The 13,785-nt window shown below is 27.6% G+C and overlaps 1 protein-coding gene across 1 annotated transcript in view; it reads right to left on the reverse strand.

Annotated features, from left to right (window-relative positions):
* LOC105847006 (RNA-binding protein pno1) overlaps positions 1-12,628 on the reverse strand; it is a 40,074-nt gene extending 27,446 nt beyond the window's left edge. Inside the window, exons 1-3 of the mRNA XM_065806120.1 lie at positions 12,394-12,628; positions 7,156-7,308; positions 1,591-1,674 (exon numbers count right to left, since the gene is read on the reverse strand). Coding sequence (XP_065662192.1) covers positions 1,591-1,674; positions 7,156-7,308; positions 12,394-12,588 — 432 coding nt within the window. The 5' untranslated portion in view covers positions 12,589-12,628. The remainder of the gene's footprint in view (positions 1-1,590; positions 1,675-7,155; positions 7,309-12,393) is intronic.
* Between the last annotated feature and the right edge of the window lie 1,157 nt (positions 12,629-13,785).

Raw genomic sequence — 13,785 nt, forward strand, 5'->3', positions numbered from 1 at the left:
TATATATATATATATATATATATATATATATATATATATATATCAGTCTTCTCCATTTAGCCAGCGCTTTCGTGCTTAAGTCTTTTTGCGCTCGCCACACTTTTTGTTCATTCGTTTAACTTTTATGAAAAACTCATCATCTAGTATTTTTTCAAAGCATTCTTTCCGCTTTTTTTATTTTTATTTAAATAGCAGAAAAAATAAATTTTTAATTGCCCAGGCTAACTAAAAAACTACCATCCTGCCAGCACTTTTTTGTGGGTTGACATCAAATTTTTAATGGAGAAGACTGATGTGTACATATATCAGTTTTCTCCGTTTAGCCAGCGCTTTTGCGCTTAAGTATAGCTTAATATATTTTCATAACCAGAGAAAAGCTTTTCTCTGGTTATGAAAATATATTTAAACATCTTTAAAGATGTTTCATTTGACTTGTATTTTGCCACTTTGTAGGGTATTGTCAACTTTACAATACTGCATCATTAAGTCAAAACTGCCAATTTTTGACTTTATGTTTTTTGCCAATATACCCACGGTATAAACTTCAATGAACTAGGTCGGAACCCTTAAAATAGGAAAGTGTCACCGAATATTTGGCAGCCAAATATTTGGTGTTTTGGCTGAGCATCTGGTATTCGGCAAAACCACTATCTTTGACATCTCTGGTTATAATAGTACATACTGTTGTTTTTAAACAAACAAGCAAAAATAAAAGATCGGAAAGTTAAATCTAATAAAAACCTAAAAGGATTCTATGATTTTCACTCAATTAAATCAACTTTTAGTCAATTAGTAGGAAGTCTATAGTCATTTAATTGACTATTCATTTTTTCTTAGTTGTCTAATTTTGACTTTAGACTGTCGACCAGTCTAAAGTCAATTTAGTCGAAAGTTCTATAACAACACTAATATATATATTAGTGTTGTTATAGAACTTTCGACTAAATTGACTTTGGACTGGTCTAAAGTCAATTTAGTCGAAACTGATCTAAAGTCAGTTTAGTCAATTTAGTCGAAATCTAAACTGATCTAAAGTCAGTTTAGTCAATTTAGTCGAAATCTATAACAACACTAATATATATATATATATATATATATATATATATATATATATATATATATATATATATATATATATATATATATATATATATATATATATATATATATATATTCATATAAATAAAACTATTTATAAATTTACTAATTCTGGAATAGATTGCCATTTAAAACAATAGGAGTTAAAAATATTAACTTTATTAGGCTAAACTAGACTTAATTGAGTATATTTGACTTTTTCATTTTATTTTTAATATATTTAACATGGCGTTAATTAACAGTATTTGTTAACGTTATCTGAACAGTATTTTATTATTATTAATTATACATTTGGAACCTACATTTGGAATTAAATGATGAGAAATTTAGGATATTTGTTATTTAATAAAATATGTAGTGCTGTAAAAATAGCAATATTTAAAACTGAGGGTTTAAGCACTGAATGTTTTTAAATTGAACTAGTCTGCTTTGGATTACCCGACATTAGTAATTACACTACATTTATTTAAATAAATAATAAAATTAACTTACATTAACATCAAAACCAAGCATAAAAGCCTTGACAAAATCCTCTGCTTTTTGTAATGCACCTTGATCATTTGTTTCCTTACATGTCTAAATAAATTTTTAACTTTTTAAATTTAAATTTTTTAAAGTTTTTTAAAATTATCTAATGTTTGCTTTTTTTATTTGATTTTATATACGATGGTATTTAAACCAGTTAGAGATTCTAGGTCATGTACATGCATATATATATATATATATATATATATATATATATATATATATATATATATATATATATATATATATATATATATATATATATATATATATATATATATATATATATATATATATATATACATCGACTGCTAAATAAATACTGCTACATCGACTGACAAATAGGTAGAACATGTGAGGAGTGCTACTACATCAATTTAATTAAAAAAATTTCAATTAAGTTTTTTGAAACATTCTAGTTTTTTAATTTACGCTTTTGTGGCTTTTCAAAAAAACATTAAATTTGATTAGTTTTCTCAATTAAATTAATGCGTTTTGTTATAATCTAACCTTAATTTTGTTAGTTTAGATCACCATACCTACCATAGACAAGCTAATTACTGTTTTTACCACAAACGGTATATTTAATGCCTTAACTATAGGTGTGTGTGTGTGTGTGTGTGTGTGTGTGTGTGTGTGTGTGTGTGTGTGTGTGTGTGTGTGTGTGTGTGTGTGTGTATGTGTGTGTGTGTGTGTATATATATATATGAATATATATATATATATATATATATGTATATATATATATATATGTATATATATATATGTATATATATATATACATATATACTATATATATATATATATATATATATATATATATAAAATACATCAGAATGCACTTTTTTTTAGTATTGCGTATGTACGTTGAGTTGCGTATTTTGTATGATATGAGTATGCTACTCATATCATACTCAATACGCAACTCAACATACGCAATTTCTTTGAGTATAATACTCAATATGCAACTCAAAGTACGCATTTTTATTGAGTAGAATACTCAATACACAACTCATAATACGCATATTTTTTGAGTATTTTGGGTAAAAATACGCAATTTTTTTGAGTGTAAAATATAAATTAGTTGTTAAAGTATATATTTTTTTATAAATAACAAACAAAAACACTAAATTATAATTTAACCATTATAATTTGTTTTTTAAAATAAATTATTAAGGTTTGCGTGTCGAAAATCACGTCATGAAGCCTCTAGGGAGTAAATAGCATTGCTTTTAATGACTTTATGAGCTTGCTTCAAATAACAATTTACAATTTGCTGTTTTACAAGTTGATAAACTTTGAGTTGCTTTGTTTTGTAAGTTGATAAACTTCTAGCGTTTGTATTTGAAATAATGACTTTTTTTATAATTTTTTTGTTACTTTTATGAGACTATAGATGTATATAAGATGCAAGTATTTATCTTTTTATCTATAGCAAATAAGTTAGATAAATAAAATAAATCATTTTAATCTTTAATCTTATATAAACTAAAGTAATTTATATATGTAATGTAATTTAAACTAGTTTTATAATATTGTTTATTTGCTTAACTATAATATTGCTTAATTGCTTATTTGCTTAACAAAAGTTTTATTTTAGATTTTTGTTTTAACATGTATGGAAGATCCGCCAAACCAAAACTAGGTTCAGACTCTAATGTAAAAAGTTTGAGAAAAAAAAAAGAAAAAAGTATAAATAAAGAAGATTAAGAAAATCAGTCTGTAAATAAACAAATAAATTCTGATAGAAGCAATCGTGCCTTAGCCGTGTTGTCGATTGAAAATAGTCAACCATCGTGCAGCGAAAACATAAGCAATGCTTTATTAACAAATATAAGTATTAAACAATATGTTTAAGAGATTAATGAAATTAAACATAACTTGAAAAACAATAAATTTCCGCGTAAAATTTTCAAATTTGGTGACACTGAAAAAACTTACAGTTCGGTTTTAAACTTTTTTCATTGTCGAACCGAAATCGATTTTAAGCCCGGAAAGAAAGAAAAATTACATTTTACCTGCATTTATTGCTATAAGGTATTACATGAACCACTAGGTAAAAGCGGTAATTTTTTTAAGCATTTTAATTCCACACAATGTAACGGCAAAGACGATTTTATGGCTTGGAAAAAGGCTTATGATGATATAAGTCTTGATAATGATGATGACTCGTTGTTAAATGACAATATTATGGATCTAACTAAATATGTAATGTCATCCAATATGGCAACACAAGAGCTAGGTAAAATTCATCTAGAAAGACTTTTAGAGCGTCATAAAATTCATTTACCATGCGAGAAGTCTTTTGTCTATAATATAGTTCCTATGGTAGTTAAAAAGATAAAAAAAACAATCACTAACTGCCTTAGAAAAGCCAAAACTATTACATTAATAGGTGATATCTGGGATAGCCCCCAGCTGGCTGATTTTTTTGCCTTATGTTGCCAGGTTACCTTTGCTGATTTCAGTAAAAAGCTAATAGTTCTTGGTCTTCAACGAATGAGTGGCCCACATAATGCTGAAAATATTATATTGGTTTCAGAAAAAATATTAAATCAATATGATTTTGATAAATCTAAAGTTGAAGGTTATGTGAGTGATGGTGGTAAAGCTTTACTTAGAGCTTTTCCACAAATGCTCAATTATGAATTGGAAAACGGCAATTGGATTGAAGAAGACTTTTGGGAAGAATTGTTTGAGAATGACGACAGTGATGAGAATGATCAGGAACTGAAAGATTCACCTGAAAACAAAATTGAACCTGAAATTAACGAATTGCTTACTAAAGAAATAAATCCAATCCAAAATGATATTAAATTCAGCAAACTATCTAATGAGATTGATGCTGAGATTGATGCTACTGGAATTGATGATGCTGATAATTATAAATTTGGGGATCATAGTATAGTAGATCAATTAGAGTTTGAACTCGGCAGCAGAAAAGTACCTTGCTTTGCATGCACAAACCACAAATTTAATATTTCTATACGTAATACTGTGAGGTCATGCAAACGATTGAAAACTATTTTTTCATTGCTTTGTTCATTTGCTTAAAAAAACTTATCAGACAATTCAAATTGCTGAATCTTTCAACAAAAAAAAAAAATTAAGAAACGAAAATTTAACTCGTTGGTCATCAAGCTTTTTAATGTTGATTTGTTTTTACAAAGCATATAAAAAACATTGTTTTGAAACTATTAAATGTCTAGTTACTCAAGCAGAGATTGAATTCTATTTATCATTGATGCTCCCAGCATATAGATTTACGCTTTTGAATCAAAGAAATCGTGTACATATAGGTGACTTGGTACCAAGTTTACATTTATTAATCATGCAATATGAGAAAATGGCTAAAAAAGATGATAAAAATTTTGTGAATTGCTGATAACTAATGTAAAAAACAATTTGAGCATGAGCTTAACTCTGCTGTTTATGCAGCTGCTGCAGTTTTAAATGTTTCTAAACTTTATCTATGGTATCAAAGATTGATTGCAAAAGCCACAGTCAATTTGAGACTAAGTTCATTAGTAAACTTGGCAATTGAATTTAATAAAAAAAACGAAAAAAACGATTTGACAGCAAGTGGTTCTAATAATAGTTTCTCTCAAAAAAGTGTTCCTGACAATGAAGCCTTTAATCAGTTTCATCAAAGCATAGAATTGGATCAGGTAGAGTACAACAAAAAAGAACTTAGCATCAGACACCTAGCTGACAAAGAAAGGAATAACTTTGTAAACATTTTAAGAAACCATAATTTCACCAACAAAACTCATTATGATGCATTTTGGTTTGAGAAAAAAAAAGAATTGCCATATCTTTATAATTTGTGCCTCATGTTTTTTAATATACTGACATCCTCTGCTTATGTTGAACATTTTTTTAGCATATGTGGTGTAGTTAATCAAAAAAGAGCCGGCAACATGACCAATGAAATACTAATAAATCGTGCCTTTTTAAAAAGTAACTTAACCATACTTAATGAAATGGCTGAGTGAAAATAATTCTTCAGTTGTTTGAAAATTTTCTTCATTACTTTTTTTTTTTTTTATGAATTGAAAATACATTTTAAAAATATAAAATTTTTTTTTTTCTCTTTCATTTCGTGTTTGTGTTTGTTCATTATATAAAAAACAATATTACTTTTAGAACAAAATTATATTTTACACTAAAAAAAAACAACGCAAATTACTCAAAAAAAATGCGTATTATGAATATGTTCTGATGAATGATATATATATATATATATATATATATATATATATATATATATATATATATATATATATATATATATATATATATATATATATATATATATATATATATATAGAACTAGTAATAATTATGTTTGTAGATAACTATTTTAACAGAAAAAATTGTATTTGTATTTCACCTGATGACTGCAATAGTATGAAACTTAGAGTTGTGAAAATCATGTAGTTTTATTTTCTACATATATATTATACTCTATATATGCATATACACATATATATATATATATATATATATATATATATATATATATATATATATATATATATACATATATATATATATATATGTATGTATATGCATATATAGATATATATATGTATGTATAGTGTATATATATATACATATATATATATATATATATATATATATATATATATATATATATATATATATATATATATCTGATAAAATCATGTAGTTTTATTTTCTACATATATATTATACTCTATATGTGCATATACATACATATATAGATATATATATATATATATATATATATATATATGTATGTATATGCATATATAGATATATATATGTATGTATAGTGTATATATATATATATACATATATATATATATATATATATATATATATATATATATATATATATATATCTGATAAAATATAAGATATATATGATAAAATATATATTCAACTAGGTTCATGCCTACTTTCTTACCAATTTTACCAAAAATTGCTTATTGGACTAGATGCAGCATCAAACCTCAGACCTTTTGGTTCTGAGCCAGAGATCTAAGCATTGCGACACAGCTGCAATTATGCAACAAACTATTATGTGTGTTATATGATAAAATAACACTAGATTCAAAAAAATTTTTAGTAATATTTTTAGGTGTGCCTTAAGACCCTTAAATATTTAATGGTTCCTTATAAAATAAAAATAAAAATGTTTTCAAAAGTATGACTTTTTTATTTATTCAAAAGTGGGTCTCAAATAAAGTTAAAATTATCTGAAAATTTAAAAATTTATAATCACGTTATAAGAAACATAAAAATAAATTAAAATCGTTAAAACGCACTTTCTTTAATATATGTTAAAAAATTTCGTTTTCTATACTGTAAAAAATAAATAAATTTTTAATAAACTGATGATTATTTTTAAAACTTTTATATAACTTTGCTTCATTTGACACCCAACAAGACATACTTTTGAAAAACTTTATACTATATGTATAAGCTATACAAATGAACAACTTGTGGAAAATAAATTTCAAATAACTTATTAAAAATATTTACCCTAATTTCAACATTTCTTTTGTTTAAATTAAATCGAATTTGTAAATGAAGATGTTCAACAACTGGTGTAAATATTTTCATCCAATTTTCTTTTAATGGTGTGTATCGATGAGGAGGAACAGCAACCTTTCGAAATTCTGCTTTTCCTGAATTCTAAATTAAAATAATAAGAAGTCAAAAAAAAAAAATTGTAAAAATATTTCGAGAGAAAAAGAAAAATTAAAGTAAACTTCAAAATGTTTTTTAAATCAGTTAATTTGTTAAGACTTTCTCTATTTTTGTTATAAAAACATTTTTAAGTATCAAATTGAACTTTTTTGAAAATAATGTTTATAAAAAGAAATTTAAAAACTTTTAATTTTGCAAAAATACTTCTTTCACTATTTCCAATACTTCCAGATTTATTCTTTTATTAAACGTTTCAATGCTTACTTAATGCTTACTTGATTGCTTACTGTCACACACAAACACATATTTTTTTCACTTGTTTTTAAAGATTTTTTTAAAGGGATCGCAGAGAATGTTTAAAAAAAACATTTGGGCTAAATTTTATTGATTAAAACAAATTAATAAACATATAAAGAAAAACTAACTTGGTTTAAGTTCAAAAACAAGTTAATTTCAATAAGTTTTAGTATAAAAAATGAAATCATCGTAGTAATTTTTTTTAAGATAATCAAGATATTATTTTTTTAAATCAACTTTATTTGTTTTTGTTTTGTTTGTTTTTAAAATAAGTGTTCCTCATCAATCCTATGACTTTTTTATAAATTTAAAAGAAAGCTGAATAAAAGAATGTTTTTGATAGAGAGCAAAAATCAAATAAAATTAGGATTGTAATGATACACTCTTATATATAATAAATATATTAATCAAAACTCTACAATGACATCATATATGTTCTTGACATATCTAAAGCTTTCGACAAGATTTGGCTCGCTTGGTCTTCTCCATTAGCTTGTTTCATATGGTGTATTTGGGAAAGTTTTTGAGATCAACAAATCATTTCTTTCTAACCGCTTTATTAAAGTCATTCTCGAAGGCCAATATTCTTCTTTATTTCCAGTACCTTCTGTGGTACCATAAGGTTCTATTGTTGAGTTTGTTTTGTTACTTATCTACATTAATGACCTTCCTGACAACCTTTCATCAAAAGTAGCTCTTTTTGCTGATGACTCAACTTTATACTTTTGTCTTGACAAAAAGGCTTCTCTTTTTGATTGCTTAGAATAAACAGCTGATCTTGAATCTAATCTCACTTCTGTAAAAGATAGGTGCTCGCAGTGGCTTGTTAATTTTAACTCTAACAAAACTCAGTTATTTACTGCAAACAACTATCAACAAAAATATTACTATCGACATTGCTATTTTAATAAATGGCAACCCTCTTACTGAGTCCTCTTTTTTACGTCTTCTCGGATTCTTTAAAAGTCTAACTTATATTTGATTTATTTTAAAAACAAAGTTAATATTAGTGCAATGAATATAAGATATGTAAATTTAAAAATTATGATACAAGTTTTGCAAGTTTTATTTTTTGTTTGGATTTAGTAAAAATATAGTGCAAATAAATTTGATTTCGCGGTAAATGAAAGCGAAATATTTTAATGGAAATAAAAATAAAACAGTAGAAAAGCAGTATTCTTCGCTATAATTACAATTTTTATTTTGTCAAAAAACCATATTCTATTTGTGAAATAGTTTAAAAATTGTTTAAAAAACTCTACGGTAAGTACATTTATTTATTCAAACCAGATAATTTACAACGAAAAATATTGAGCAGATTTATGAAGTTCATATTAATCTCTCAACTGGAAGTATAATGGCAAAACAACAAATGCTTTTTTGTTAATATCTCAATAAATAAATTATTTTGGTAATTATGTTAAAAAATTTGGTAATAAAGTTAAAACTTATTTTCTAATTCAAATACATACATACATTTTCTTATTTGTCTTTCCAGAAAACTATTTGGATATCCAGAAAAATAAAAATTTAAAGAAATATCTGGAATTTCAGAAATATCCGGAAAAAGATAATCCCTGGATATAGCAGCTGCACAAGAAGGTGAAAACCAGTAAAATGAGACTTGACTTGAAACAACGAGAAGGAATAAAAACTTCCATTCCTGGCAGGATCCAGGAGGTTACATATGAGGTGCATTTATCAGAGGAGAGAGAAAATACACAACCCAAGGACTGTCATGAAGAAACTCAGAAAATGAATCCCAGTCAGCTTTAGAGTAGCTATAAGTAGTGCGATAATAGGGTGAAGTATGGGATGAAATATTTTTAGAGATCACTGGATGGTCAAAACCACCTAAAAGAGAAAAAGGAGAAAGTGAACACAAGTTAAGGACAAAGACAAGACGCTAATCAAAAAATGAAAGTGATTAGGGCTGTTTGAAAAACGAGTCAAAAAGTTAACTATCTGAATAAGAGTTTGAGAAATGTATAAGTTTTGGGTTTTAGTGTCAGCAGTTAGTTGGTTAGAGCCTAGTCATTCAGTGTGATGAGCATTCAAGTCATCAATAACAACAATATTAGCAGAGGGGTAAATAGAAAAGGCATGGTAAATTTGATCAGAAAATACATCTAAAAGAGTGCAGTCTTGAAAAGGAGAAAAATAAAAAACTGAAAAAGATGAAAGAGATGCTAAGCTGAAGCACATAAAAGAATAGCCAAAGGATTCAAACCTGATTTCTTGAAAAATAGTTGAATCGATGTGTATGTATACCCCAAGCCAAGCATGTGAATATTGAAGTCTTTGCAAATCAAAGGATAGTACCCACCAATACCGAGATCTGAAAAAAGAACAGCCAAATTTATAATAGTCTCACAAAGAGCAAGTCTGGAAAAATTTTACAAAATGTAAGATTCAACTGATGGAGGATTACTTTGAAGACTACAAATATTTGTGAAAGATATGTTAAAAGCGTTAAGTGGTGGGGATGGTTTTTAATGTTCTGTATTTTGGGTTACTTTTTCCATGATTTAAGTTCAAAGAGAACTTGACTCATTCATAGATAGAGCAGAAGATTTTAAGCAATGCGCTAGGCAGTTGTCTCAGCTCTGCTAATTAACTTAAAGTTGTAACTTAGGGTTCCTTATGCAGCCTTTACAATGCGCAACAAAATCATTAACAGGGAAACCATCCATGTGCAACATGACATTGCTAATACTCTGATATTTTACATCTGTTGATAGAATCAACCTCTCTGAGAGCTACCACAGAGTTTAAGAAACCTTACTACCAGCCGGCCTTAGAACCATTAAACTGAGTTTCGGAGCTGTACCCTCATTAGGAGAAAACAGGAATAGTTGCATAGCCACTATTAAAGAGACACACGCAAAAATCTATGGGTAGAGTCAAGAACATCAAGCATTCATCGTCCTAGGCAGGAAACAATGTAACACAAATTTACATCAAAGTCAACCTAATAGATGAAGAAGGGGTTCGTGGTTGGTCAACAGCATTATTCTGCTCACCCCTAAAGTTTTTGCCTAGGAGGCCTTCTACAAGACAGTAGCTGGATGCGCCAAGATGATAACTTTTATAGTGACACTATTTTTAGCATTTACTCAACCAAGAACCCCAAGGCAGGGGATTTTAAAGTCAGAGTTTGTTTTTTCTAGTCTCTGCATAAAAAAACAAACCCTACAAGGCATCAGGGCATGGGGAAGGTACTTCCTGTAAGAAGTACATTAAAACATTTTTGGAATAATCTATAAATCCATTAAAAAAACATTACATCTATCAGAATACTAGAGATTAAGGTGAGCATAGGTTTTATTGTTGAATTCACTAATTGGTTACTAAGCTCACACTGCATCAGAAATTTAAACCAAATACAAACATACATAAAGTAACTTATGGGTGAGTGAACACCACACCAGAGGTTCAGAGAGAACACAAACATACATATAGTAATTAACATGTGAACCAAAACTGTGTCAGTGAGTTATATGGCTCTGTGATTGTTATGCACTTCTGTGAGTTATACAGTTTATCATGTATAACACAATGGGATTTAAAATGCAAGTAATAATCATAAACTTATCTTACAAACTTGCTGTAAGCAAATATATAAGATAATATTTATTGCAGTGATTCAACAAAATAGTTGATACACAACTTTAGAGGGACAGGACAGATTCGAACCTCAATTTTTTGATTGTGAGCCAAATATTTTACCACTAGAATACTACCCCATTATGCCTATTGTGCACAAGGGAACTCTTTCAACTATAAATGATGTTAATTAATTGCATTTAACTAAAGACATGTTCAGAACATTTTTGACTAAGAAAAATCACAATAAATATTATGGCAACTGAGTTATTCTGAGTTAACTGAGTTAGTTGGTAAGAAAATATAATTATTGCAAACTAGTTTTTGAACTAACATGTTTAATATATTACTTCAAAAACTAGTTTAAAACATCTAACCTACAAATTTGCAACATGATGTTGAAACTTTGAATGTTTTTAAAAATTTTTTGGATTATAGATAAAAACTGTTAGCCTGATCGCAACTTTTTTTTTTTAAAGAATATTATACTATCCAGCTTATTGGAAAAAGTCCTAGACCTGATCAAAACTATGCAGTAGATACATTAATTTAAAATGCTATATTTATATAACATTCTTGCATTTAAGATATATAACATTCTTGCATTTAAGGCCTTTTTATTGATACATAACATTCTAGTTTAAATTTTTTGTCCCCTACTTTTAAAATACTAAAAAAACAAATACTTTGCAAGACTGTATTATCGAAAACCATACTGTTCTAAAAACTGGATCTTAACTTTTAGGATCAAAGGTTATAATGTGATTTTAATAACCCTAAAGGTTAGGATTCGGGGATTGGGTATAGACAGATTCAAGTTTTGGTTTTCAGTAATACTAATTTCGCGTGAGATTTATTTGTTACTAACTATACTAGGAGTGCCTGAAATACACGTTTGATTAGTTAATATTTTTACAACAAAAGAAATGAATAGATACTTGTAAGACTCTGTTGCTCGTTACATGTTTTTATATCATAGATTTATTGTATTTTATGTAATAGTTATAACCGTTGTAAATGCTTATTTATTCATCAGAATAAATATTTAAAAATTTTTAAATTTAAAACAATTAAATTAGAAAACAAAAAACTAATTGAGAAAACAAAAAGCACTATTTATTAACAACAAAACTTAAAATTTATATAAAAAATAATTTAAAATCTAACAGTGGTTTCAGCATTAACTGGAGGAAAATTGGGTCTTTTAGCACTATCGTCGGTATCCATTGAAATCTCTTTTTCATTTCGTCTTTTTCGGCTGATGTTGACTTCTATGACTGGGTCAGCAGCTCCAGTCTCTCTTGTGTCATTACTTTCTTCATTGTTTGTGTTTTCAGTGTTTACATCCATAACGTCAGCCATTTTCTAATATACTATAAAAAAGCACGCGTGATAAAAATGTGAAATGTCCGTAAGGTACGTTTTTTTTTTGGGAGATGAATAGGTAATAAATTCAAGTAAAATTAAAAACGAATTTTTAAAACCCAATGCTTTGATATGTTATTAAAACACAAATTTTGCCATCAATTTTTGTTGATATTATTATTCATTTTATTTTAAAGTCTCAATATGCAAAAAGAATAGGCCTTAACCTATTCAAATATTCAATGTATCCAATTATTATGTGTCTATGTTTGCATCACATTGCTACACATAGTCAACTTGGAATTGGTTATTTAGCTATCGTAGCCGATGTTGCGCATACGATCTATTTCTTCTAATGCTTCTTTGTTACACGGCTTTGTTCCAGTTAGTTTCGTGTACTCTTAGTCGATCATCAATCATGCATAACATCTTGTAGGACACCATTGATATTTCATCAATTATCATGAACTCTACGCCATTCAATTGTTGACGCAATAATCTTAGTTTAAAAATAGTTTTCTCTCAGTTGATGTAGGTTTGCACCCTTTCCATTCTTTTGTATCGGCAATTTCAATTTGCTATGAAGTGTCGCTCCTCCTACTAAGTGAGCTACAACTCCAATGCGCATACAACTATTGAATCCTTTCCGTAGCATCTGTTGATCTGATTTCGTAACATATTCAGGAGAAATGTCTTTTTAACTCCACCGCCTACTGTGAAGAAGATCTTCAATCTATCTGATGATCCACCCAGTTGCTCTCTGATGCTCTGCGTAACCATGTTGAATATTTCGCATTGTCTCATATTCATTGCTCGCTTTACTGCCTCGAAATCTTCATCATTCATTTGTTGATGGGTTGAAATTCAACTTGTTCATTCAATTCAATTGGTTCTGCATCTTTGATGATTGCGAATCCATGCGCTACCTTTTTGAAAGGAATTTTGTAGTTGCCTATCATGTTCCGATTTGTCTCCATATGTTTGCTCGTGCGTTTTAATTCTTCAAATGCCAAGAATGCTTCCTTTGCTGAGTCGTGTTTATCTATCAACTCTTGATCTCTTTTATATGCTTGTATTGTGCAGAAGACTTTAGTAGTAATTTTCTGGATCTGTTAATGTCACGAAGTACGCTACGCGTTTCATTGACGGACGAGTTCTTACTATCATTTTCGAATTATCAACCAATTTAAATTG

The sequence above is a fragment of the Hydra vulgaris genome, chromosome 09 (genome assembly GCF_038396675.1).
Source record: "Hydra vulgaris chromosome 09, alternate assembly HydraT2T_AEP".
In the NCBI taxonomy this organism is placed as follows: domain Eukaryota; kingdom Metazoa; phylum Cnidaria; class Hydrozoa; order Anthoathecata; family Hydridae; genus Hydra; species Hydra vulgaris.